We start from the raw sequence: 27,492 nt of genomic DNA, 5'->3' as shown, positions 1-27,492 counted from the left end.
ACGCAGGTGTAACCCGTGATAGCGACCAAGCATTCGATGATCGTGCGTTTTACTGAGCCTCCATTGTTCTCTCACAAATAAATTGACCGCAAGCGAAGTGATCGAAGCTTACAGCTTACGTTGTCGTAAACTAGTATAGTAAAGTAATTTAATAGCAAAATGTATATTTCTGTTCTCTGTTCGTACCTTAACCAAACCTCTTGTTTTATTGAAATTGAATTAGAATATAGTTGATAGAGTAGGACAATATAGCGCCATTAGCGCAGGCTCGAATTGTACCATATCAACTTAAAAATGGGTAATGTATTGCTTCTTATCAATTTGTTTCTCTATTCTCTATTTTGGCTGGTAACTATAAACTTAGGCTATGCAATTACTTAGGTAGTTCAGCTGTTCTACGTATATGTGAGCGATACAGCGTGTATATTAAACTCTATATTCGATCATCGGTTCAAAATCAATGACCACTCAATCTGTATATCAGACAGCTAGCAAAATGCAATGACGTATTCACACCTCATACTTCGACAAGGTAACTTGACCTGAATCGTGACTTAACTCGTGAATTGACTTGACTTGACTCGATTTGACTCGAGACATCTCCAAAAATCGAGTGACTTGACTTAACTCGAGTCACCTTCGAAAATCGATTGACATGACTTGACTCGAGTCAAAATGTGCAATGACTCGAAATGACTCATGACTTGGAGGTATAGTGGCTTGATCCCAACACTGGTGTCACATCCCGTGGAGTTGCGTGTTGGCCGAAACTGCATATGCCTTTTGGTGCGTTGAGGGATCGTGGCACGGTAGTGACCGGCTCCGAAATGCCTGTTCCCTTAAAATAGCCTATGCATGCTTTTTCTTGAGAGGAAGAGGTATTCTTGTCAAACCCAGCTATCTACTGGAGCAAGGCTCACCAACCGTTTTGAAACAAAAAGCTACTTCTTGTGTAGTGTGTTCTGATTATTGCGACGACCGACGGGTTACCTTAGCACTTACTCCCACCGTTTATCCGTGTTCAGTTGGATTTCTTCACTTAGAGTAAGACAATCAGAGCACTGGGTCGGGTTTCCGCCCCTTACCAAGAACAAAAAACGCTCACTCGCCGGGACTCACACCAGCTCCTCCGGGCTCAGTTGCGTTGCTGCAGTGCGCGTCGAAGCGCCAATCTCCGCGTCGAGACTCGGGAATATTAACTATAGATTCCCGTTTAGCCGCCGCGTGGGCGAACACAAGCAATGCCCCGAGCGACTGCGTTCGTATGTTCCTTGGGGTCGGCCGACCCATGTTCAACTGCTGCTCATATGAAACCAGCTTCAACTTTCAAATCTCTCATTTGTATATTTGCTACAGCGACCGTGGGCGACTCATTTGGTCCGCGTTGGTGACCCCTGCACTAGAGACATTTGAATCGCAAAGCTCGAAGAAAATTTTCAAGAAGTAATTAAATTCTCGAAAATGCTCCACAATTTATGTTGGTTTACGAAATGCTTTTGAGTCCCCTTCGAGCACTCTCCCCACCCTATTAAGGAATTGGGGTGCGGCAGGTAAAGACCTGGCAATAATGCAAATCGTTGGAGCGATAAATCATCCACTATAAAGTTGGGCAATTGGTATATTATGATGTAATAAGCAAATGACACATGATGTATGAAGAGAGTTGATATCTCATTAAGCCTTTTCATCGCAATCCTTGTATTGTCTTCCAATATATCATTTAAGATTATAGTCCTAAGAAGCAAAACAAATGTAATCGTGAGTAATCGTGATTAATTTTCCAATGTAATCGTAATCGTAATCGACTACTTTCTGATTTTTCTGTAATCGTAATCGTAATCGTAATCGCGTGATTCCGAAGTAATCGTAATCGCAATCGATTACATTCATGAAGTAATCACCCCATGTCTGCTACCGACATCGCGAGATATCGGCATTCCGCTAACGGATTATGCAGTAACTCAAAGCCCGTTATACTCATCATTTTTGGAACCATCATCATCGCTATGCTTGCTGCAATCATGTCGGGGACTTATGTGATCGAGAGACGTAAGTACATACGCATCAGTTTGATTTGTGTGATTACATAGTTATTGTGTGAGATTCCTACAGCCAGATAACCGGTATAACGAATTCCTCTATTTTGTAGAACATTAGCTACGCTGAGTGTCATGGGACCAATATTATTGATATTCTAAACAGGAGTGTCACCAAGTCATGAGCCTCCGATTCACAAGTCATTTTCTGATTTCAACTTTTGACTCGAGTCCATTTCGATTTGGTCTCGAGTTCAATGCATAATACGAAATGTTGAGTTCGAATTCAAGTCATTGTAGGAAATGTCTGCTTCTGTAGCCTCTACAGTCTACTGCAGGGGTGGGCAAACTTTTGAGCTCGCGGGCCGCATTCAACATCTGAGTCCATTCGCGGGACGCACTATATAAAATTGGTATTTTAAACCCAAACGCAATATCGGTATTTAATTGTATATTGAGAACATGGAGATAATATATATGCCTATTTAAAACAAAACAAAAAGTGCTTTGATCATATCGTACACGCGTCAGAAACAGTGGCGAGATTCTATAGGCTGGTCGACCTCAATAACCTATAGACAGGCCGTGTTATTTTTGGCATTTCAGGAGCCAGATGCCAAAACTGCCAAAAATAAAAATTTGAAAATGCCAAAAATAAGCATTTTTTGGCATATGCCAAAAATAACACGGCCTGCCAAATAGTGTATTTCGTTCATGGTGTTGTGTTAACAGAACCGCGTTACCAGCGAGAAGAGCGTTTGTGAAAGGCAGGTTTCTTAATCTGGGTTCAGCCCACTCATCAGGGGTGAAAGCATGGTGTCCTAAATGGTGCGGGCACAGCGAAATTGAACGGCTGACTACATTTGGTTTACGTCATACTTTCCATTTGTCCAAAGGCAATTTTACTACCGTTTTTGAGCGGCTTGCCGAGCGCTAAATTTGATAAAACGGGTATCAATGAGAAGCTGCCGCAGTGCTGATTATTAAAGTATAAATTATATTCTGTTCATGGAACTGGAACCCCCAAAATCAACCACGATTTTTGCATTATGATCGAGTTTAACAATGTGACGCAACAAACTGTGTGGCTATTTCTGAGCTGCATAGTCTCGTTTTGCCAGACAGTCTTGTTGCGTCAATGTTCTTTAACAAGCTAACCTTTCCAGGAATCTTCCATGCGAGTTGGTAATATTTAAGCCACCTGAAGTGACAAAAGTCCTCCGAAAACATATCGGTAGACTGAAGGAGAAATGATAGTCGGGCTACTAAATAGAATGTGTTAAGAGACAACACAGGAAACTCCTGGAAAAGGATCGGGAGAAAATTCTTTCCACGATGAGATCGATGGCACTGGCGAAGTGATCTCTTTTCATGATGCATGGAAGCCGGTTCGGCCCTCCATAGATTTTGAAGCTCTGAAAACCTTTTGTGGATGACTGGCAACATTCTTTCCCTCAACGGCTACTGTTGAAGCCGATATTTCCTAGATTCGCTGGGCGAGAAATTAATTTAGGAGAAACTTAGCTGACCTGAGTTTGGAAGCACTGTTACAGTGCAAACGATTTAAGTCTATTCAACAGCTGTAACAATTAGCTGTTGAGCGTGTTTGTTAGGCTTTTCTTTCTTTTTTTGCTTATTGGCATCGATTCCGATGGATACTGCACATTTTGTGGTTTCGTTTGATATTATTAACTTATGAAATCGTTAGGTTTGTTCTTCTTCTTGTTGTTTGTAGGCACTGATTATACGTGGATGCTGCACATTTTGTGGTGTCTTTTGACAAACTAGCCCAAATTAGGCGTTTTTGTGACTAATTCGAGGCTGAAACTATCTATTTAGAGGACGATGCCAAAACTGCCAAAAATAAAAATCGAAAAATGCCAAAAATAAGTTATTTTGGCAGTTTTGGCATATGCCAAAAATAACACGGCCTGCCTATAGAGATGAAAGTCGGGTGTCCCAATTCTTAGAAAATCATTGAAATTTAAATCTGTTAGCAGCGATCTGTTTACTAAATCCACTTTTGGATCAATTCGAGGACACACAATGCTTGCAGCATCATATACATGTTATCTTCAAACACGCTTCTACTATGTGTAGATAAAATATAAATACCCTATTTCTTCGCATACAGAGAACGAATCTACCTAAGACACGCGCGAATCGTTTTTTATAAGCACAGCACTGAAATAATTAAAACAGGAGTGGCCAATCTGAAATCACACTCGTGATCCGAATTATGTCAATCTCGTTTAGGATTTCTGTGATGTTTGGCACTTGAAACCTTTCAAACTGCGTGGGCCTTGAGATCGGAATGTCGCGCCGGAAATTAAACATAAAAGACAAAGGAAGTATTTACCGTAGAACAGTGGTTCTCAAACTTTTTAAGACACGCCCCCCCCCCCCCCCTTGTGATGGTGAAAGATTTCGCGCCCCTTATCGTCATGTCACAAAACGAAACCAGGATGCTAGCAAACCTATAACGGTTAGTCTGATGGCATGGAAGGCTACGACTGGGGAAGATAGATTTTTAAATATGAAATTTAGACCAAATACAGAGCAATGACTACGAATAGGATGTAATTCGCGCGAAGCGCAAAAAAACTTTCAGTTTGAGTCACCTTCGCACCCCCTTCAGATGCTTTCACGCCCCCAAGGGGTCGAACCCCTCAGTTTGAGAACCACTGCCTTTGATAATTATCATTGTGAAATATACTAATAAATAGTTTAATCAAGTCCCTGCATTAATTCAATTTTTAGTACGCATTTTATCAATATTTTTAATAAGTTTCTTTAGACCAGTGGTTCCCAAACGGTGGGGAATTCCCCACTAGTGGGGAATTCAATGGTTTCTGGTGGGGAATAAACGCGTTTGCTCAAAATTATCTACAGGACAGTCATCATATTCACGTAGACATATGCGCAATCACCGCTACCAGTTAACTGCTCTGGAATGTATGTATCGAAAATTATATTGCGCGGTGTTCACAAAACCTCATTTTTAACTCTGGATTGCCAATGATGGCGTCACAAACGCATCCAGCACGACTAGTTTGACAAGAAATGACTCTTTCACGAAATTTTGAGCGTTACTGGTATCGGTTCACAATACGTTTTACGTTGCAGTTATTAGCGATTGTCTTGCGTACTGGTGTGGTTGTGTGTCTTGTTTAGTCAAACAGCAAATAGCTGTTCTGTGATGACAAAAGTGTTGGGTAGTGGCGAACAGGACCGTAACCCCAATTGGGGGGGGGGCGAGCTCGAAGGGGCCCAAAATGATAGAATTTACAGAAATTTAGACTTCGGCGTCGGCCAATACTGCGCCACGACGCACCAAGACATATATGAAGCTATAGGCCATTTAACTTGGGGCACCGAGAAATGTGCCAGAACGATCAGCAGCAAGAAGACCTTGGCCGAGAAGGAATGCCCATGTGTTGACCGAAAATTTTGATATGTTTAATTATCCATGGGCGGCTATATGGCTGGCGCCGAATGTTCCTGGCCTGGCGATCTGAACCCCACAGGAGAAATGCCATCCCGCAGGGAAAATTTATTTGCCAGAAAAGCGATACCAATTTGAAATCGTGTGTGCCTTTTAGCTTTGGCGATTTCCATGTCTTTTGACATAGCAGATATTGGAGGTCACGAAATAGCGTAATGTAGCGAAGTCAATATATCAACGGGTCTGCCCGAAGATGTTAAATTCATATTTGGGGGTCCTACCTTTTCCAACACACCTCGCTCAGCTCTACCGGTAAATCTGATTACGTGATCAGAGAGGGGATAAAAAATTGATAGCAAAATATATGCAATTCCCGATCATATTGACCGATTCAAACATGAATTATATAAATTTTTCGCGCTTCACGCGCTCAAGGTCCTGCTGGTGGGGAATGACGGCTCGGAATAAGTCTGAAGTGGGGAATGAAGACAAAAAGGTTGGGAATCACTGCTTTAGACTCTCGCGGGCTGCACATAACGATGCTGCGGGTCGCATGCGGCCCGCGGGCCGTAGTTTCCCCACCCCTGGTCTACTGTATACTTATTCGCAGCAGACAAACTGCTATTTTTGAAATTAGGAAGTCTTTCGTTTCGTCATATCGCTATCTATAGCTAAGGGTAATGAATGGTTGTGTGCTGCCGGACGTATAGTCAGAACTTTCCATCAAGATTGCATACCAACTTTGACTCAATTCCACTTGGCAGAATCTATACTATATCGATGACCAAAATTTTAGATTTTCAATACCAGTATTTCGGTGGGAGTTCGACAACAATTGAGAATTGGCCACCGTAATTACAAATTTTTTCATATCTAAATTTTGTGCTTCAATGACTTCGCTTCTGCTGGTTGGAATTGAGCGAAATTTGTTACAAATCGACAGTAGTATGATTAGCTGGCTTTGGTACGCACCAATCACAGAAGGCCACGTCTCCTTAATTGCCACGCCTACATTGCCACATCATCCGCCCATTGCCGCACCTATGGCACACCTATTGCCGCATCATCCGCCCATTGCCGCACCTATAGCACACCCATTGCCACATCATCTGTGCCACATCATCAAGCGCCACACCTATAGTACCACATCATCTATTGCCACATCATCACCGCATTGATTGCCGCATCTATACGGTGCACAGCATCAACCAGCGCGATGTCGATTGCAGCACCTATGACGCGCATTGCCACATCAAAACTTACCTTAGCTAGAATCGAACCTGGTTTGGTTGGGTATAATTTCACGTCGCTCACCACCAGGCTATTGAGCAAACTAGCCGTATTGAGCTGTTTTGAGAATATAACCGCCGATTCTCCCTTAAATTCCGAGACAACACCTTTTTCGAGTAATAACACATAAATGTAAGACTATGTTCGTGTGTACTATAACACCTGTGTCATCATTAATTACTCAATGATTTCGTGGAATTCTGCGAATGCAACATGCTAATGCAGATATCACAACCATAAATGCCTGCAATCATGCGACAGCTCATGCGCCGCGCATAATGCCGAATACTATTCCAAGAAATTGACGCGTGACCTATATAACGCCCATTGCTACAATATCATGATTATGTGTACTAAGCTGTTTTTTGAGAATAAGAATTCCCGCTAAACCGTTGAACTCGATTTCATAACGTCATCACAGAGGAATCAGCCAACTATCTTGATCTAGGTTTTAGGTTTGAACCCTGTAGTCACCGCATTTCATACGATTCAGCGCTTTTCATGTCTCCTAACACTTTACCCAGTCTCATTGAAATAGCATTGCATAGTGTATCAGTTCATTTATTTCGAAAAAAGAGCATATCAATGATATCGTTGATCGTTATTGCGTCGATTCGCGTGCTGAAATCCTCCAGATCGGTTGATGTTTCGAGGTACTCTGCTTTGCTGCCATCCGACGCTGCGTTCCGAGTTCTTGCGTTCGATCTGACCGTTTTGTTTGATGTAGCGATCACTGGCTTGTAGTATATACGATACGAGCGGAAGGTCGGGATTAGGAACAACTACGCTGGGTGAATAGATGACGAATTCGTCAGCCGGATTCAGAGGTTGATAATGCTCGATCCCGTCGCGAGAATACGTAACGACCAAACCTCCTTCATGCTTCAGAGTGGCTCGATATTTCTGAATGCTCCCGTTTGTGGAATGTACAAAGAGTTGATCCGAGGTCAATTCTGCTCCATTCGAAGCTTCGATACGTAATTTTGTGATGTCATTAAAAAGATACAAGTCTTTTCTATAGGGCCCCTGGGCCAGAATAGTATCTCCACGGATTGCTAGACTCATTCTTTGAAAAGAAATATCAAACATAAGTACAACAGTCATCACGCAATTCCACCTCGCCATCAAATTTAGTCGAGCCTCTTCTTATATTAGGTGTCGCATAACAGACATTACGAATATATTGCAGCCCCTTGCGCTTTATAAGAAAAGGACACGTAGGATAAAACTTTGCATGCTCGAGCCAGGGATCATCGCACGGCAACCAATTTTGAAACAGCCCTCCACGTGAGAAACACTTTAAATGATCCTTATAGCCCAAATAGAACAATCCGCAGTCTGCGAGCTCGGCTCCGGAGGTATTGATATTATCCGGCCACCGCATAAATGTGCTTAGTCTACGAGCATAGCGTACCATGTTATAGAAAACGGGATCATTCAATGGGGAGACCGTTACATCTCTATGCTTCGCATAGCATTCATAAATCTTTTCCCCTCTGTTATTTATCATAACTTGGTACTGTTCAATGGGACCCATCCGAGTTTCATCTTCGCTTATTTCTATGCTACTTGTGGTACCGATGCAAGCGCAGTTGAATGTAGCGTAATTTGTAGGGTCCACACTACGCTTAGGTAGCGAATCGCTTTGATCAATGTTCGACATTGCTATCCGAATTGATATACTCTCATGATCAGTATGCTTTATACAGATATTGAGCTATGCACCGTTGAAATATGTGCTTGGTACCGATCGAATGATAGGCCCCCTAGGTCGTATCACGGAAAATTAGAACGTCGACTGCTCACAGAAAAAGGCACGTAGCTCATATCCGTTCCTGGTACGTGTTATCAATAATTAGAATGTTAGTAAGAATGCCACGAGTACAATCACGCGGTGATGAATAATACCTAAAAAATGACATCTTGACTCATGCGGATTATTAATTTAAAAAAAAATTAAACTATAGTGTATCGGAACTTAGTTTTACTTTACTGAGATTAGTTTTACTTTTCAACTAACTTGTTGTCTGTCGATACATTCATTTAATTACGATTCCGAGAAGTCGGATCGATTCCCATAATATAACGATTCACTGCCGACCTTATGTCTTATACTTTAGCTGACACTTACTCAGTCTCATTGAAACAGCATTGTATAGTGTACGAGTTCATTTATTTCGAAAAAGAGCATAATATATCAATGATATCATTGTGCGTCATTGCATCGATTCACTTGCTGAAATCCTCCAGATCGGTTGATGTTTCGATGTCGCTTCACGAGTTCCATTCTTGTATCCATATATATCAACAAGCAGCTATGCAAATCCACAGCTTAGATAACTAGGACTCTTGTATGTCATTAACATTATAGACAGCCATTCGACGATATTCAACTGGCATTGATGCTTTTGATACAGCGCAGTATGTATAACGCCACGCTAATCAATTCAATTTCAACAATGGGACCCGCGCACAATTATATGGTCGGATTTTCGTTGAATATTGACGACACCCACAAATCGGAAGATCTCTTTTTCCTGCACATCTATGATGCAATTATCCTTCCAATGACTACGAATAACTTGAGATTCCGCAGGATTAATATCCGAATCAAATAATACGAGCGTATCTTTTCCAGCTTTCAAAACTTGCACTGACGCGTTCGGTCTATGTCGCAACACTACAATATGTGGCCATACAAAACGATGTATAGTTATTTTTTGTAGTACCATCCCTACGACTTATTTCAGATCGCAGTTTACTGAGTAGAGCTTAATACTAATACCTGCATAATTTTTTGCATGTCTAGAATAAGGGTAAATAAATCGATAGTAAAACGCCAGCGGCGACTAATAACGTTATAATGTAAGCTGCGACGGTGCTACTATAATGTTAGGAGCTATTAAAGCCGAATACGCTGCAGTATAGCATAGATTTTGCATATAAAATGTATACACAAATTTCATGTTAAGGGTATAGGCTCTGCGGAGCTGCTTATGCCTCGATGATCATAGTAATTATAAGCTATTGGATAGTGCATATACAATGTATCATATAGAACTTCGTCACTTTCGGATAGTACATATACCCCTGGGATAGAACTTAGACGCTATAAAGATCGATGTTCGCCTACGAATTCTCGCTTTACTCATGCCGTATGGTCGATAAATTGTAAGTTGTGGTGAGCAACTCATTTTGAAAGTCCCTAAGACGCTATTGAAATGAACTCTGACTCGCTATTATCCTCAAACCATGGAATTATCACGAGTATCACCTTCACTCACTAAAGAAAAGGATGAAATTATATCCGTAGCATATTCCTTGGCTAGGAATTATATCATGTACGAACTCGACGCCTCATGCGTTAGGGCAAATACGAAAGCAGAGAGAACCTTACGGCGAGTTGGGGATGAAATGTTTGTGCGACACCGAACTATCGTAAACGCGCTCTCCAAACGTCTTCGCTATAGTGATGTAGAAGTCAATGAAAAATATGAAGAATATTCACCCGACGAGCGAATGTTCCTGATGATAGCTGATGGAATTTTCAAAGATACCCAAGAAAATTGGGGTAGGATTGTCTCTCTTTTTGTGGTCGCTAGCATTCTTGCTCGGAATAAGGAGGATGAACATCACGGTGATCATATAGAAGGTATCATACAGACAGTTGGGAGTTACATTGGTAGTAGAAGACGAAAGTGGATAGCGCAAAACGGAGGATGGGTAAGCGATTTTACAAGCCTTACTAAGGATTTAGGAATTATTATCTATAGCTCGAGGTACTACGATCCCCAGAACCCTTATCATCCCTCGAACCTTAGATTCCACCTTATAATTTTGTTCTCAACTTTTCCCACAAAGCACTGTAATTCACTTTCCAAGCGCAGCGAACTTCGAATTACCTAACAAGTAGGCTACGCTAACTTTCTGTAAGATTTGGAAGGCTAACATTTTTATTTTTTGTTTCAGGACAGTTTTGTAAGATATTTCGATAACACAGCATTCGGTAACAATAAAGTTTGGAAGAGCCTCATGTTTGTTGGAATTGGACTGACGTCTATTGCAATGGCATTAACACGACAGCGATAAGTACAGCTCGAAAGGGCTTCAGAAAACAGCCAACAAAACTTTCAAAGATTTCAATGGTATTCTTCAAAATAGATCGATCATCGGTGGTGTCAATAGTGGTTTTCGCTGCTACGGGTGCGATATGTTTACGTATAAGCAATATCGAAGTGCATTGAGTTATGGTTATTATAAAAGGATTGTGCTAGATGATGAAATTCATACATTGCCTTTATCTCTGTAATAAATGGATCGAATACGTACATTGCATGCTCCGTTTCGGATGATCGTGGCTGGTCCGAGCAGTAGCGGGAAGAGTTATTTTACTTATGAGTTGGTGAAGAACGCAGAGAAGATGATTAGACCGGCTCCTGAAAAAATTGTATGGTTGTATAATAATTATCAGGCGTTGTACGATAAAATGAAAGGGGTAGAATTTTCGCAAGGGCTCTCCGAGCTCAAAAAGTTACAGAAAGGAAATAGGCACGTTCTCTTGGTGATCGACGACATGATGACAGAAGCGAAAGAGGCCAGAGATCTATTCACTCGATACAGCCATCACGCAAAGATTAGTGTCGTGTTCATTTGTCAAAATTTGTTCTATAGGGGTCAAGGCTTTCGGGATATGACCCTGAGCGCGAGCTATATCGTGATATTTAAAAATCCTCGTGACGCGAGTCAAATCAGTTTTCTTTCGCGTCAAATGTTCCCGGATAAAGCCGGATTCCTTACGGAGGCTTATAAAAAGGCAACTCGAAAACCGTTCTCGTACATACTGGTTGACGTGACGCAAGAGACAGACGAAAATTATCGTCTTCGCAGCAAAATATTCCCACATCAAAAGTTGACGGTATATCAAGAATAAATAAAGCTCACGCTACAGATTTTAGGGCATTCAACATGTCTAAGAGGGGAAGTAACATATCTCGAAAACGATTGAGCGACTATCACGTTAAATTAAAACTTTTGAAAAACGCTAAAGGGAAACAGCGAAAAGAACTTTTATCGAACAATCAATTTTTAAGTTGCGTTTGCCAGTGCGTTCATAACTTGGCTTCGGGGACAGTACGTATCTCCCCATCGAGAAAGTTGAGGCTTGGAAAACACAAATCCGATATCAGACAATTGTTGGCGCAAAAAACTCGCAGAGGTCAACGGAGGGTGCTACAAAAGGGTGGATTCCTCTCAGGTATAAAATGATTATGATATAATAGAAACTTTTTTCTAACTAGTCTGTTTTAGCTATATTAGGCGCTGCAATCCCCGTCATCGGGAGTCTGTTGGGTAAACTTTCGGGAAGAATGCGTGAACTACAATTCCCCGCATTTCGAAGCAAGGACGAATGGGAAAAGAAATTTGATAAACATATATCGAAAATTAAAAGCTCTCAATTGAATGCTTCCGAGAAACTAGCTCTGTATAGGCATGGTATTGCTCAACTGAGAAACTTGAGAAAAGACGTAGACGCAGCGACCGCCCGCCCTCCCGCCGCACACACGGGGCTCGCGAGCCCCGTAGCGAAAGAAAAGCGCCCGCAAAAGAAACGCCCGCGCCGGATTCCACAACCTTCGTTTCCTTGGCTTTATAAGAGACAGCGTAAGCCTAATCCCCGTATATACGGGAAAGAATGGGAGACGTAGACTATTTTGATCCGAAACAGCCCAAATCGTACAGGGGCGCTTATTTGCAAAAGGAAAAAGAATGGCTTAAAGGACAAGATACTTATACTTTTCATTTTCCGTTACGTAAGAAATTTAGGCGTGAACATGTAGTGGTCTCTGGTATCAATGCTCAGTTTCAGAGCGATTTGATGGATCTGCAATCTATTTCAAAGTACAATAGCGGTTTTCGTTTTGTGGTGGTCGTGATTGATATTTTTAGCAAATACCTTTGGGTGATAGCGATTAAAAATAAAACTGCTTCAAGTATGATTTCTGCTTTCAAACGTGTGTTTCGTGAACGCGTACCCCTAGTGTTACAAACCGATCAAGGTAGCGAATATACCAATCGCGCTTTCCAGAACTATCTAAAGGAGAACAAAGTTAGATATTTCTATACGAGGAGCGAATTAAAATCCTCTGTCGTCGAAAGGGTGATTCGTAGTATGAAAGCGATTATGTATCGATTTTTCACAAAAAATAATACGAGGAATTACGTGAGCGCTCTCGATGACTTTACTTACTCTTACAACAGGACGTACCATCGTAGCATTGCCATGGCTCCCAACCAAGTGAATTCGTCTAATCAGGAATCGGTTTGGAGAAGACTTTACGGATTTCAAGAAGCTAAACAACCCGACCTCGCTGTAGGATTACCCGTTCGTATATCGAAAATTCGAAATCTTTTTGAGAAAAGCAGCCTACCCAACTGGCAACGGGAAATTTTCTATATCGCAGACGCCCAAAAGGGGGATCCCCCAATGTATCGCTTACGTGATTACAGTGGTGAAATCATCCAGGGTAGATTTTATAGAGAGGAGCTCCAACGCGTAAAAGAACCGCAAACTTGGCGTATCGAAAAGATTATAAGAAGGCGTAAACGCGCGGGACGAGAACAGTATTCAGTACGCTGGTTGGGATATGGAAGTGGATTCGACAGCTGGGTCGATAAGAAGGATATCGTCTAGTCGGAACCTTTATCAGTTTCTGGCGCAACTAGTAATCATACTGGTCATCGTATCGTTCTCTCTCTATAATCTTACCATTTCGAATGGGAACAAACAGCTTTGGATATCTCTCCTCTCCTCTTGCGTTGGTTATATGCTTCCGAATCCCAAGCTCAAAATATGAGCTACGTCACGCTATTTTCGAACGCTTCCACGGATAAATTTCCTGATAATACAACAGCGAGTTATTGCGTTGAATTGGACGTCCCGAAAAACGTGGAAGATACAGAGGTTTCTCTGGCGGAGATCTCCTTCCCCACGGATTATCAAAAACAGTATAGGATCACGAACAATAGGTATGGGATCAGTACACAAAAGAGAGCAAGAATCTTTCATTTTAAATTGGGAGAATACGACTCGTTATACGACCTGTATAGATCGTTGGAAAGAGACAATCCTGATGCAAAAGTAACATGTTTCCCGGAAAATCATAGTATGTCTATCTCTGTACCTCATAATGTGGTAACCGACAAATTGCGACCAGAGACGGACGTAGGGCATAGTAGCTTGCTACGCCGCGGAGAATTGTACGGTTTTCTTATGCGTAAGGAAACGAGCGAGGAGTTATTGGCGTTTCGCTTCCCGAATAGTAATTGTACATTGTGGAATTATTTTTTCACCGAGGGTATCATTCATTTGAACTTTCGTATGCGACATGATCCGACTATCGATTTCGTTTATGTTCATTGTAATATCATTGAGCCACAAGAAGATAGCGGTAGGCTCTTACCGTTGTTACGCGTCGTACAGGTGAACAATCGTAAATCATTTTCGAAATATTACACGAAGCCTTTTTATTTCCCTGTTAATATAAATAGGCTAGAACGCATCGAAATATCGCTACTTGATGAGAAGGGTGAGAAAATACCCTTTCGAAGTTCTCCTTCGAGTGTTGTATTGCATTTTCGTAGACGGGGAGTTGCATTATGAAATATATTCATGTTACGTCACACGAGTCTGATTTTACTATCGATCTCGCGAAACCAATAGATTCTGGAGAATGGGAGATAGGGCTTGCCGAGTTGTCTTTTAAAAATAATTTTCAGCCCACGTTCGAGCCTTACGACGGCTTATTATGGTACGTGAATGATGCGGAAGGCGATAATAATTTTTATTATTTCCCGGCTGGTGATTATCATGATAAAATTAGTTTGATGAAGCGTATCAATCACGATCAGAAAAAAGCACGATTTATTTGGGTAGATGGTTCTGGTCCGGTCTTGATAGCGGGACCTTACAAGAGTTCCAGCGGTCCGAGACTTTTCATAGATAATAGAAACCCCGTTCTCAGAGGAGGCGCTCGTTCGGAGGTAGAGCTAGACGGCGGATTACATAGACGAAGAACGATTCACTTTCAAGGGGAAACTGAGCCCGTGACCAACGTTTTAGTTTATACGGATGTCATCACACCTCAAATTGTAGGTGATACGTGTGCGCCTCGACTACGCAATATCCGCGTTACGACGGGAATAGATGAATATCAGCATATGCTATTCAAAAAAATATATTTCTTTCCTCTGAATACGGAGCGAGTAAGCGAGATACGCGTTATGCTTCGTGATGATAAAGGCGAAGCTATAAAGTTTGGGAACGCACCTCTTCATCTCACACTTGCTTTGAGGCATCATGAGGAGTCATTATTGCTGTGATCGCGAGGCGTTCAGAAACTATTATCACCAACAGAGCGGTGGTGATATCAATTTTTTTCGGGGTAAAGTGCAGAGAGGTCATGGACTTGGAAACTTATTTCGCTCGTTCGGAAGAAGCGTTATGCCCCTAATTTCGAAAGGTGCAAAATCACTCGGGAAGCGTCTACTACATACCGGTGCGCAAGTAGCCTCTGATGTTCTTAATGGAGAGAATGTCGGCGATAGTCTTAAAATACGCGGAAAGGAAGCCGCTGGGAACGCTCTCGATTCTTTACTGAGAAAAAGAAAAATGCCAAGACGGAGTCGTAAGATCACGAAAAAGGGACGTCGCAAAGATATTTTCGATTAAATATATATTACACGACGATAAGCATCATTTGTTACTTGAGACTTGATAGATGGCGGAGTTAATTCATGTACAGTCCCCAGAGGGGGTACATCCCTCATTGGATTTATTTCACATTCCCGCGACACAGACTAGCGTTGAAAAGAAAAGAATCATCAAGATAGCGCCGATTTCGAACAACTCTAGTGTGATAACTGTTGCCGCAGAATTCCACCTTCGCAATGGACCAATGATTCTTTCTATGACGCATGAATGATAGTATTGGCGCCTCGAATCTATCACTTCACGTGGCGCACTGCATGGTATTGGTCGCATATTATTGTTTGGCTCAAATCGTTTAGTTTAGGATGCTTATTATCGTATTTAGGGTTCTATTTGGCTTTCATGTTATTTTAATTCGTATTATTTGTTTGTATTAAGAATTTGGATTGTTATAAATTATTTGGTCAGTTGTATAGTCGCTGGGAATTTGGATCATTAAAAACCGTACTTCACCCAAGAAGACGCGTGTTGAAGTTTCAACCAGAGCGAAGACAGCTGACAGTGCTACGTCGTGTACCCAGATTAGGCATAAAATTTCTGCGGTTACACAAGTTTTTAATGATCACATCGCATCAAACGAAACGTTGCACTAAACGACAAAGGATATTTCATAATGGAGCTTTTGAAAGATGTTGCGGTCTCCAATCAACTAGCATCTAATCAACGTGGGATTGACGCCCTGGTGTTATCCGAAGATAATATGGAAGGCCCGATTCAACAATTAGCAATGCACGCCAAAGCTTATGGCGCGATAGGAGCTGCAGCACAGCCAAAAAACAACTTGAACAAATCAAAGACTAGAACAAGTTTGAGTTGTGTGTCTGCTGGCATGGTTTCGCGTCATGTGAAAAGGAGCACCAAAAGTGCATTGCTAACCAAAGACAATCTACATATGATGACTACCAGATCAAAGGCAAAGGTTGGCAGTCGATCGAGTATTAAATCAAAAGGTCATGTTACTCAATCACATGGCTCAGGCTCAACAAGGTCTACCTCAGATGTGGGTATGACATTGATGCAACGAGAAGCGGTTCTGGAGGCCAGATCTGCTTCATCCTCACAACGTCATATTCTGGAAAAACAGCAACTCATGTTGCGGCATCATCGTGAAGAAGAAGAAATGCTTGAAAAGATTAAATCAAGACGGGAAGAAATTGCTCGACAGCAAAAGCTCGAAGCAGAAGAACTCGAACGGGAAAACAAGTCCGAGGTTGAAACCTTGAGACGCATTAGACAACGAGAGATCGATGAACTCAGTATGAGGCATCAGAGGGACCAATTCGAAATCGCATCTGCGCTTGAGGAAACTCGTGCAGAGAGAAAGGTGCTTGGTTTTGAGCTTCCTACTGTTAATGCTTCAGGTATGAATCGCACCGACGTTCAAATTCCTTTTGTTCCTCAGTCCCTAGAAACCCGACAATCAATTTTTAGCACTAGACTGAGTCCTGTAGTCAAGCAGGAAACTGCCATCGAATTCGTTCCTCAGGTTAATTGTCCATCCATTCCAGGTAGTTCGCAACCTTTGGGTTCAAATACTGTTAACTCGGTGCTAGATCTGATTGATTTTGATAGCCCTTGTTTACAGGGCCGTAGTGAACCTACTAAGTTACCAAAATATGAACGGGGACCTAAACCCGCTGCTCTTATTTCGACACCAGCCAATGCTGAAGCTTGTTTCCTTACTCCTAAAAACAATATCAGTAATTCGGAACCCAAGGTTATGTATGCCCAAGTTCCCCAACCTTCTTTATTACCCCTCACGGAACCTCCCATCTTTACAGGAAACGCCAGTGATTTTTATGATTTTAAAATGGCTTTCAATTCTTTAGTAGAGCCATATGCGTTAACACAACAACATAGGCTTCAATATCTAATGAAGTATACAAAGGGTGTCCCGCATGTATTGATCAAAGGTTGTTTGCATGCTGATTCACACTCATGCTTTGATAAGGCATGGAAAATATTGAATGAAAATTATGGGCAAGAACATCAAATCAGTCGCTGTTGCCTGGAGTCCATACTTGGAGGTCCTCGTTTTTCTGAAAACGATAGGGATGGTTTGGCAATGTTTTGGGCGAAACTGGTTTCATGCAGAGAAACTTTAATGGGCACAAATAGTTTGCATGAAATTGACAACATTATGGTAATTGACAAAGTTGAGGATAGATTGCCGGAAGGATGGAGAAGTGGATGGAGATCCATTGTGGATAATATTGTGAATGTAAAAAGGGAAAAATTGACCATGCTTGACATGTCAAATTACATTCGAAAGAAATCTCGAGAGTTGGAAACAAAGCCTAAAATAAATTGGTCCTTGAGTAACGAAAGGTTTGTTAATCCTAAAGGAAGCAAAACCAGTTTTGTTACACAGATGGAGAGTTCAACTGCATCATGTTGTCCGCAATGTAAGCAAACTCATTTTCTCAACCAATGCAATATCTTTCGAGCAATGAATTTTGAACAAAGGCATAATTTTGTTCAGCAAAACAAGCTGTGTTTTTCGTGTCTTCAAGCAGGGCATTTCAGTAAAGAATGTTATCGTAAAAAGCCGTGCTCTCAGGCAAAATGTTTCGGTAAGCACACTACATTACTTCATCCACCTGATAACAATCCTTCCCAAAAACATAAGCCAATTGAATTGATTGAATCGGAACAAAACTCGGAATCTGACAAAACGACGAGTACCTTTGCTAGTAGTATTCAAAAGCAAGCAGGTGCATTATTGCCTGGGTTGCCGGTAAAGGTGCGTGTCGGCAATGGTGGAAACGTTTTTACCACCAAAGCGTTGCTTGATGGAGCAAGTAGAAATTCATTCATTACTCATTCATTGCTGAAAAGAATGAGTGCTAAAGGTAGGGATATCAGCGTGGCTGTAAAAACTCTAAATGGTGTTGGTTGCCACAAAACGGAAACTTTGATTGACAATGTAGAAGTATCGGCATATAATGGCAATGATTGGGTGTCCCTTTCAACGCTGGTATCTACCGAAGAGATACCTTTGGGTAAATATGAAATGCCACTCCAGGAAGATATCCAAGATTTTCCTGAGTTCAATGGAATTGAAATTCCTGATGTGGACTGTGATGTTGAATTGTTAATCGGCTTTGATAATAGAAGTATTCATCGACCAAGAGAAGTGGTTGATGGGCCGGCCGATTTCTACGCCGTTCGCACATTGATTGGTTGGGACGTGGCGTGTGAGAGAAGTGAAATAAAGGGCAATGGAAAATTGCCCGTCAGTTGCAACTTTACAAAGGTCAGCACAGACAGTGTCTGTGAAATGTGTTCGGACGTAATTAATTCAGTAAAAACTAAAAAAACATGTCTTGCAACTGTAGTGAGTGATGTTCCTACACCTGGTGTTGAATTCATGGATGAGGCAATAAAAAAACATCGCAATTGGTTCAAACTCAAGAAGGTGATTGCCTGGGTGTTACGGTACAAAGATAGGTTGCTCTCCAAGGTTAGAGGAACATCTGACCGTAATGAATCGATCCCTAGAGGGCTTTTAACAACAGATGAACTGTTGCGTTCTGAGAGAGAAATTATCAAACATGAGCAAGCAAAATTTTATGCTGCAGAAATGCATGCGATTGCAAATGGTCAAAATCTCAGACCTGCAAGTTCTTTGTACAGGCTGAAGCCTTTTATAGAAAATGGGTTACTGCGGGTTGGTGGCAGAATAATGGAAGCCCCCATTGCTTATGAAAATCAACACCAACTTGTAGTGCCAAGAGATAGCATGATTGCTTCTGCCATTTTTGAATGGCATCACAAATTATCAGGACATTCGGGTCGTGAGCATGTCCTGGGAATGGTCCGTAAAAAATATTGGATTGTACGCCCTCAGCCCAAATTGAGAAAAATAATATATGATTGCGTGATATGTCGTAAACGGCAGCGACAGCCAGAGTCGCAGCAAATGTCAAATCTTCCAGCAAATCGGCTCATTCCGGATAAGCCACCCTTTTCATATGTGGCTTTGGATTGCTTTGGTCATTTTGATGTTAAAAGAGGGCGTAGCATTGAGAAACGTTATGGGGTGATATTCTGTTGCTTGAATACAAAGGCAATTCATATTGAATTGACCCACAGTTTGACCACCGATTCATTTATAATGGCGTTGGAAAGATTCACTAACCGTCGGGGTCAAGTTCTTGAAATTCGATCAGATAATGGCTCAAACATTGTTGGGGCGGAGCGAGAAATTAGACAATCTGTCGACAAATGGAATCAAGTGCAAATTAATGAATGCTTGCTTAAGAAAAATATCAAATGGATATTTCAAACTGCCAGGGCATCTCACCATGGTGGTATTTTTGAACGTCAAATTCGGACGGTGAGGAAAATCCTACGGGCAATTTGCAATGGTCAAGTGTTCTCAGATGAGTGCCTAGCAACCCTGATGAGTGAGTGTGAGTCAGTTGTGAACAACCGTCCAATCACAACGGTATCTGATGATCCTTGTGATCTTGAACCCTTAACTCCAAACTCTCTGCTTCTCTTGAAACAAGGTCCTGTCTTACCCCCAGGCATATTTATTGAAAACGATAATTATTCCCGTAGACGCTGGAGACAGGCTCAGCATTTGGCTGATGTTTTCTGGAGGAGGTGGCGCCTAGAGTATTTGCCAAGGCTCCAAATACGGCCCAAATGGATTGATGGTAAATGTAATCTGAAAATCGATGATATTGTCCTAATCATGGACGATAACCTGCCCCGAAATGCATGGCTTCTGGGCCGTGTCACACAACTATTTCCTGGCAAAGACGACCTGGTAAGGTCGGTTCGTATCAAAACAAAAAATTCTGAGCTTGAGAGGCCCATTACTAAGTTGGTGCTTATTCAGAGCTCGTCAACATGACATCAATCCATTCACTAGAACGTCGCTTGTTCAATAACTTCAATACTCGGTGTTTGGTTAATGGTTATTTATTGCTGTGGAACCCATTGTTTACTACGGCACTCGTTGTTTACTACAGTATGTGTTTTCGTTATTGATTGCGTCACAATGCAATGAGTGACACTTTGTCTCAATACAATTTAATTGATTCGTTGCTTTGTTGTATTTGTTTTCTCGCATGGTTTTGGGAAGTTATTGTTTCACCTGTGAAAAAATGTGTATAAATTTATTGTAATAAATTTCCCATTTTTGGGGGTGAGGGTGTTGCCGCAGAATTCCACCTTCGCAATGGACCAATGATTCTTTCTATGACGCATGAATGATAGTATTGGCGCCTCGAATCTATCACTTCACGTGGCGCACTGCATGGTATTGGTCGCATATTATTGTTTGGCTCAAATCGTTTAGTTTAGGATGCTTATTATCGTATTTAGGGTTCTATTTGGCTTTCATGTTATTTTAATTCGTATTATTTGTTTGTATTAAGAATTTGGATTGTTATAAATTATTTGGTCAGTTGTATAGTCGCTGGGAATTTGGATCATTAAAAACCGTACTTCACCCAAGAAGACGCGTGTTGAAGTTTCAACCAGAGCGAAGACAGCTGACAGTGCTACGTCGTGTACCCAGATTAGGCCTGAAATTTCTGCGGTTACAATAACATTCCGCTTTGAGGGCTCAGAAGACTTTATCGATTTGAGCGAGAGCTATTTCCTATTTCATTTACAATTAAAGAAAGGTGGCGAAGCAATTGGTGCCGATGATGATGTTGGAGTTGTAAATAATATCTTGGATTCCTTGATTTCTCAACTACAAATTAAAGTCGCTAACGAAACTTTGAAACAAGATATAAAAGTACAGTGTTAGTCGTCCTATCTGCACAATTTATTCACTCCGCTTGACGTGCAAAATACCACACTGAGGGCCGCAGGATGGAGAAAAGATACTTTGGGGAAAATGGATACGATCGGTGGTACTAACGCCTCAGCTAACAAAGGATATTACAACAGGAGTAAAGCCTATAAGGATGATAACGTGGTGGAAATACGTGCAAAAATCCATCACGGACTATGTCTGCAAGACCGCTACATCCTACATGACGTGCCTCTCGAGTTTGAGCTTACCTTGAATCCGAAAAGCTTTTTCATGATGGGAGATGCTGCCGGTCAATTCACCTTAACGAAAAAAGAATTACAGTTATGTAGCGTACGAGTCAGCGATGATGTGAAGACAGCGATGATGGTTAATGCCCAGGCGAAATATCCGTATATCGACATGAAATTGATCACCCGAACATTTGCGGCTGCTACGACGCAGATAGATATCGGGAATCTATATAGCGGGACTCTACCTTCTCGCCTAATCATCGGAATGGTAGCTACGAAAGCCTTTCAAGGCGATGTTACGAAAAATCCCTATAATTTCATACACAATAATATGCAACGACTCGAACTGAAACTGAACGGATTTCTGATTCCGGAGGGAGGTTATGAGCTCGATTTCGATAAGGGTCATTACACGGAGCTTTACCATAACCTGATTGAAGGTACGGGTGCAATGGAGAAAAACAGAGGGCTCCTAACGCCTGAAGAGTTCGCTAGTGGTTTCTGTCTACTGGTTTATAATTTGCGCCCTGATGATTTGGATGATTGCTTTGACTTACAAAAGAGTGGTACCTTAAGTTTACGGATCACATTTCCTGCTGGCGGGCTAACAGCGGAAACTACTTTGCTCTGTTTCATGGAATTCCAGAAGCTATTGCAAATCAGTAGCAGTCGTAAAGTGACCGTGCTATGAACGGGGATGAGATAGACCAAATATTGTGGTGCTGCGAGTCAACAAAACATATTTTCCTTGGCACATTTCCTATCGATCGACTGCCGAGGCGACCCCCTCCTCCTTATGCTATCGTGATCAATTATGACGAAGCTCGAAAAATCGGAAGTCACTGGATATGCATTTACGCGGATGAGGATGAGACACATTTTCACGATAGCTTTGGCTTAATGCCGCTGAAATACGAGATTGCGTGCTTTATAGAACCAGAAAATTATACCTGCTCCATAAAGCGTCTGCAGCACAAACGTTCCAGAGCTTGCGGTCATCATTGTCTAAGCTTCATCGTCCATAAGGCGCGCGGATGGAGTACGGAACGTTATTTAAATTCCTTTGGTGAAGATCACCGCAAGAATGATTCGATCGTACGACGCTTCGTCAAGGAGCTGAAGCAAGAAAATGAAATTGTGTAAATGTATATGCGAATAAAATCAATAGTTTCAAAGTTTGCATAGTACGTTTAAGGGTGATATTCGCTACGTTCATTATAGCAATCATCTCAAAGTAGTAGACTCTAAATCAGCAGTAGAGACTTGCTTTCGATTAGGCGATAGTGGCTACATATTACCATCATCTAGCAAGAGCCAGGAATTTGTATTGAGTGACTTCGCTCCTACAGCAAACGCAACTTACATTAGGCGTTACTGAACATCGAGTAATAAGCGGCACTAGGCACGCTACCCTTAATACGAATTTGCATTTTGCTGGCACAATCTGTGCTATAGTTGAGTGACTTGAGCACACTTCTTCGATATAGATATAGCTGCACAACGATCTAGGCTTGAACGCCGGCGTCTGTGATGTCAGTGATCTGAAATGTTATAGCTTCAACTCGCAGTTGCATAGCGTTTTAGGAGATAAATTAACAGATGTCAGTGATCTGAAATGTTATAGCTTCAACTCGCAGTTGCATAGCGTTTTAGGGGATAAATTACAGCATAGACATAGGTTTAGCTATATATTTTATTCGCTATCGGAAATGTTATGATAAAGCATCAGTGCACTAGCTATTAAAATCACATATCTAAAGAAGCTTATGGACTAGTGGCTACATATTATCATCATCTAGCAGGAGTCTATTAGGGAATTTGTATTGAGTGACTTCGTTCCTATAGCCCCGCAGCTTACATTAATATGGCGTTACTGAACATCGAGTAATAAACGGAGCTAGCCAGGCTACACTTAATACGAATTTGCATTTTGCGGGCACAATCTATGCTATAGTTGAGCGTAAAGCTAGAATTCATAGACCAACATCGATCTCATACCAGCGCGGAGTAATTATAACCAAATTTAGTCCAAATCTATATGGAAATGTAGCCTAACTCGCCTGCGTCATCAGCTGAGGTACATAGCGCGATAGCAGAAATGTCAAGTTTTCTAAGCGTAAATTGCGATGTCGGCGTTTTGATCTGAAATGAAAAAAAAAATTAGCTTCCATCCGCGGCAGCGTAGCGAATCTTAGAATAGACGATAAATTATATAGCTATGCTATTCGTGCCACTATAAGCATAGGTTTATATTGGCTATATATTTTATTCACTATCAGAAATGGTAAGATAAAGCATCACTGCACTAGCTATTAAATCAGCTCCATTACGTATCTAAAAGCAGCGGCTTATGGGGTTGTAAAATCAGCATAATCTCAGTAGTTAGATGCTTGCTACAGCTTGCAATTTACCAACCTTAGGTCGTGAATAAAGCTAGAATTCATAGACTAAGATCCATCTCAAATCCGAAGTGCATACCTGCGCGGAGTAATTATAACCAAATTTAGTCCAAATCTATACGGAAATGTAGCCTAACTCGCCTGTGACATCAGGTGAAGGACATAGCGCGATAGTTGTGACAGAAATGTGAAATTTTCGGAGCGTGAATTGCGTATGCAATGTCGGCGTTTTGATCTGAAATGAAATGAGCGAATTTAAATATAGGCGATAAATAATATATATACTGTTGCTGTAGCTAATTAATTAATTCATAATATTGTAACCACACTGCGCGAAACGAGTAATAAGCGGGACTAGGAACTTGCATGTACATACGAATTTATCCGAATTCGAGCATATCCTCGGTTAACATTATAGCCGTGCACAGAACTCATTATTACGTTATTTGCTATTTAAAATGATGCGGGAAATCTCGGTGTAATTCGATCTGCGCGCATTATCCATTTATGCTCCAATGCGTTATGCGACTTTAGTATAGGTATTGGATCTAATATATTCTATAAACATCTAAGTTAATCTGAAGTGCATTGCTGCATCGAAAAATTATAGCTATACGCGGTACGCTGTCGATTTTTCAATATAGTCAAGAAATGAAATAACCCACCTTTAGTGTTGCGTAATCTGGCTTGTCATTATATGCTTGTAACTAGTTTCGGGCTTGCGGTGCTGGTCTTCTTGGCTGCATGAAATATGATGTTTTAGCTTCAAACTCAACGCATTAGCATGCCGTATTTGTAACCACAGCGAGATTCGAGTAATAAGCGAGGCTAGATAGTCTACCCTTAACAGAGAACTTGCATATACATTCGAATTTATGCGACTTCGGCTATATTGCATAGTCGTGCACAGAACTCATTATTACGTTATTAGCTATTTAAAATGATGCGGGAAATCTCGGTGTAATCCGATCTGCGCGCATTATCCATTTATGCTTCAATGCGTTATGCGACTTTAGTATAGGTATTGGATCTAATATATTCTATAAAACATGTATGTTGCTATATATATCTTAATCTGAAGTGCATTGCTGCATCGAAAAATTATAGCTATACGCGGTACGCTGTCGATTTTTTCAATATAGTCAAGAAATGAAATAACCCACCTTTAGTGTTGCGTAATCTGCCTTGTCATTATATGCTTGTAACTAGTTTCGGGCTTGCGGTGCTAGTCTTCTTGGCTGCATGAAATAGTATGTTTTAGCTTCAAACTCAACGCATTAGCATGCCGAATTTGTAACCACAGCGAGATTCGAGTATTAAGCGAGGCTAGATAGTCTACCCTTAACAGCTTCTTGGCTGCATGAAATAGGATGTTTTAGCTTCAAACTCAACGCATTAGCATGCCGAATTTGTAACCACAGCGAGATTCGACTATTAAGCGAGGCTAGATAGTCTACCCTTAACAGAGAACTTGCATATACATTCAAATATATATATATCTTAATCTGAAGTGCATTGCTGCATCGAAAAAATTATAGCTATACGCGGTACGCTGTCGATTTTCAATATAGTCAAGAAATGAAATAGCCCACCTTTAGTGTTGCGTAATCTGCCTTGTCATTATATGCTTGTAACTAGTTCCGGGCTTGCGGTGCTAGTCTTCTTGGCTGCATGAAATAGGATGTTTTAGCTTCAAACCCAACGCATTAGCATGCCGAATTTGTAACCACAGCGAGATTCGAGTATTAAGCGAGGTTAGATAGTCTACCCTTAACAGAGAACTTGCATATACATTCAAATTTATGCGACTTCGGCTATATTGCAGGTTAGCATTATAGCCGCGCACAGAACTCATTATTATATTATAGCTATACGCGGTACGCTGTCGATTTTCAATATAGTCAAGAAATGAAATAGCCCACCTTTAGTGTTGCGTAATCTGCCTTGTCATTATATGCTTGTAACTAGTTCCAGGCTTGCGGTGCTAGTCTTCTTGGCTGCATGAAATAGGATGTTTTAGCTTCAAACTCAACGCATTAGCATGCCGAATTTGTAAGCACAGCGAGATTCGAGTATTAAGCGCGATTAGATAGTCTACCCTTAACAGAGAACTTGCATATACATTCGAATTTATGCGACTTCGGCTATATTTTCGGTTAACATTATAGCCGCGCACAGAACTCATTATTACGTTATTAGCTATTGGAGAAATCTCAACGTAATTCAATCTGCGTGCACAATCCAACGCTGCATCGAGAAATTATAGCTACATTTAGTTTAAATTGACACGAAAATATATTGATCTTACCTTGCCTGCCTGCCTCGTTGCGCACATGACAATACTTGTAATAGAAATGCGAAGTTTTCAGAATGCGAATTGCTTTACGTCGGAACTAAACATTCTAATTCGAACCGCCAACGCGACATTTTCTTGGAAACGCAACTTTATTTATAATGTTCTAATTCACTTTGTCGATGTGGCGCGACTTCTTGGAATCGTAAGCAACTGTATTCGTGGCAAATTTACACGCGTCAATTTCTTGGAATAGTATTCGGCAATATGCGCGTGAGCTTTCGCGTCATTGTAGACATTTATGGTGGCGATATCTACATTATCATGTTGCATTCGCAGAATTCCTCAAAATCATTGACTAATTAATGATGACACAGGTACACACGAACATAGTCTTACATTTATGTGTTATTACTCAAAAAAGGTGTTGTCTCGGAATTTAAGAGAGAATCGGCGGTTATATTCTCAAAACAGCTCAATACGGCTAGTTTGCTCAATAGCCTGGTGGTGAGCGACGTGAAATTATACCCAACCAAGCCAGGTTCGATTCTAGCTAAGGTAAGTTTTGATGTGGCAATGCGCGTCATAGGTGCTGCAATCGACATCGCGCTGGTTGATGCTGTGCACCGTATAGATGCGGCAATCAATGCGGTGATGATGTGGCAATAGATGATGTGGTACTATAGGTGTGGCGCTTGATGATGTGGCACAGATGATGTGGCAATGGGTGTGCTATAGGTGCGGCAATGGGCGGATGATGTGGCAATGTAGGCGTGGCAATTAAGGCGACGTGGCCTTCTGTGATTGGTGCGTACCAAAGCCAGCTAATCATACTACTATCGACAGAAAACTCAGCAACTTCATGGGGTTGAAAGTGAATTTGAAAACAAAATTAATTATTTGATATTAAATGTTATATTTTCCAACTCCTGTGGCTTCGCTGCCACATGTTAAAATTTAGTAAAACCTTTTCAACCAACCAAACAATTTTATTGAATAACCGGTAAAACACGAATAAAAAAGATATTTTTTAACAACCTACTGCACAATACACACGCATGGCCTTGATTTTAATTGGTATAGTTTGTAGTTCAAATAATTTAATTTTCAGATCTTTTTCGATTATTTTGTTGCAAATTAATCGCACCGTTGTATAACCATACCATTTACACCGAAATTGCTTCTATCCAAACGCAATGACAGCACCATGATCTCCTTTAAACTGCTATATATGGAAACTCGATTGTTGCATA

The 27,492-nt window shown here is 41.2% G+C and overlaps 1 protein-coding gene and 2 long non-coding RNA genes across 4 annotated transcripts in view; 2 read left to right on the top strand and 1 right to left on the bottom strand.

Annotated features, from left to right (window-relative positions):
- The window catches only part of LOC145438227 (uncharacterized), a 442,041-nt gene that overhangs the window by 127,088 nt on the left and 287,461 nt on the right, over positions 1-27,492 (top strand). The gene's annotated exons all lie outside the window — the stretch shown is intronic.
- On the bottom strand, positions 10,717-26,585 carry LOC145437115 (uncharacterized). 2 transcript variants are annotated; one of them, XR_013914583.1, is made up of 8 exons: positions 26,255-26,585; positions 25,869-25,943; positions 25,539-25,613; positions 25,110-25,184; positions 22,498-24,181; positions 21,566-21,616; positions 13,538-13,667; positions 10,717-11,207 (listed from the first exon to the last, which is right to left on the bottom strand). It is a non-coding gene; the product is annotated as an uncharacterized LOC145437115 (long non-coding RNA). The 2 variants fall into 2 exon arrangements; XR_013914582.1 differs by lacking the exons at positions 25,869-25,943; positions 26,255-26,585 and having other exon boundaries at positions 25,539-25,832.
- On the top strand, positions 15,681-21,010 carry LOC145437114 (uncharacterized). Its single transcript, XM_080314282.1, has 2 exons — positions 15,681-17,058; positions 17,251-21,010. The coding sequence occupies exons 1-2, from the start codon at positions 16,152-16,154 to the stop codon at positions 20,400-20,402; spliced, it is 4,059 nt and encodes a 1,352-aa protein (XP_080170408.1). The 5' UTR covers positions 15,681-16,151; the 3' UTR covers positions 20,403-21,010.

The sequence above is a fragment of the Botryllus schlosseri genome, chromosome 4 (genome assembly GCF_051294905.1).
Source record: "Botryllus schlosseri isolate E-star chromosome 4, Bs_hap1, whole genome shotgun sequence".
NCBI lineage: Eukaryota > Metazoa > Chordata > Ascidiacea > Stolidobranchia > Styelidae > Botryllus > Botryllus schlosseri.
Note: the sequence above shows the minus strand (reverse complement) of the source record. Positions and strands in the feature narration are given on the sequence as shown.

Coding starts and splice junctions, on each gene's coding strand:
- LOC145437114 (XM_080314282.1), top strand. CDS start 16,152: ATGGAGCTTTTGAAAGATGTTGCGGTCTCCAATCAACTAGCATCTAAT. Junction 17,059..17,250: donor CATTCCAGGTAGTTCGCAAC/CTTTGGGTTCAA, acceptor GTAATTCGGAAC/CCAAGGTTATGTATGCCCAA.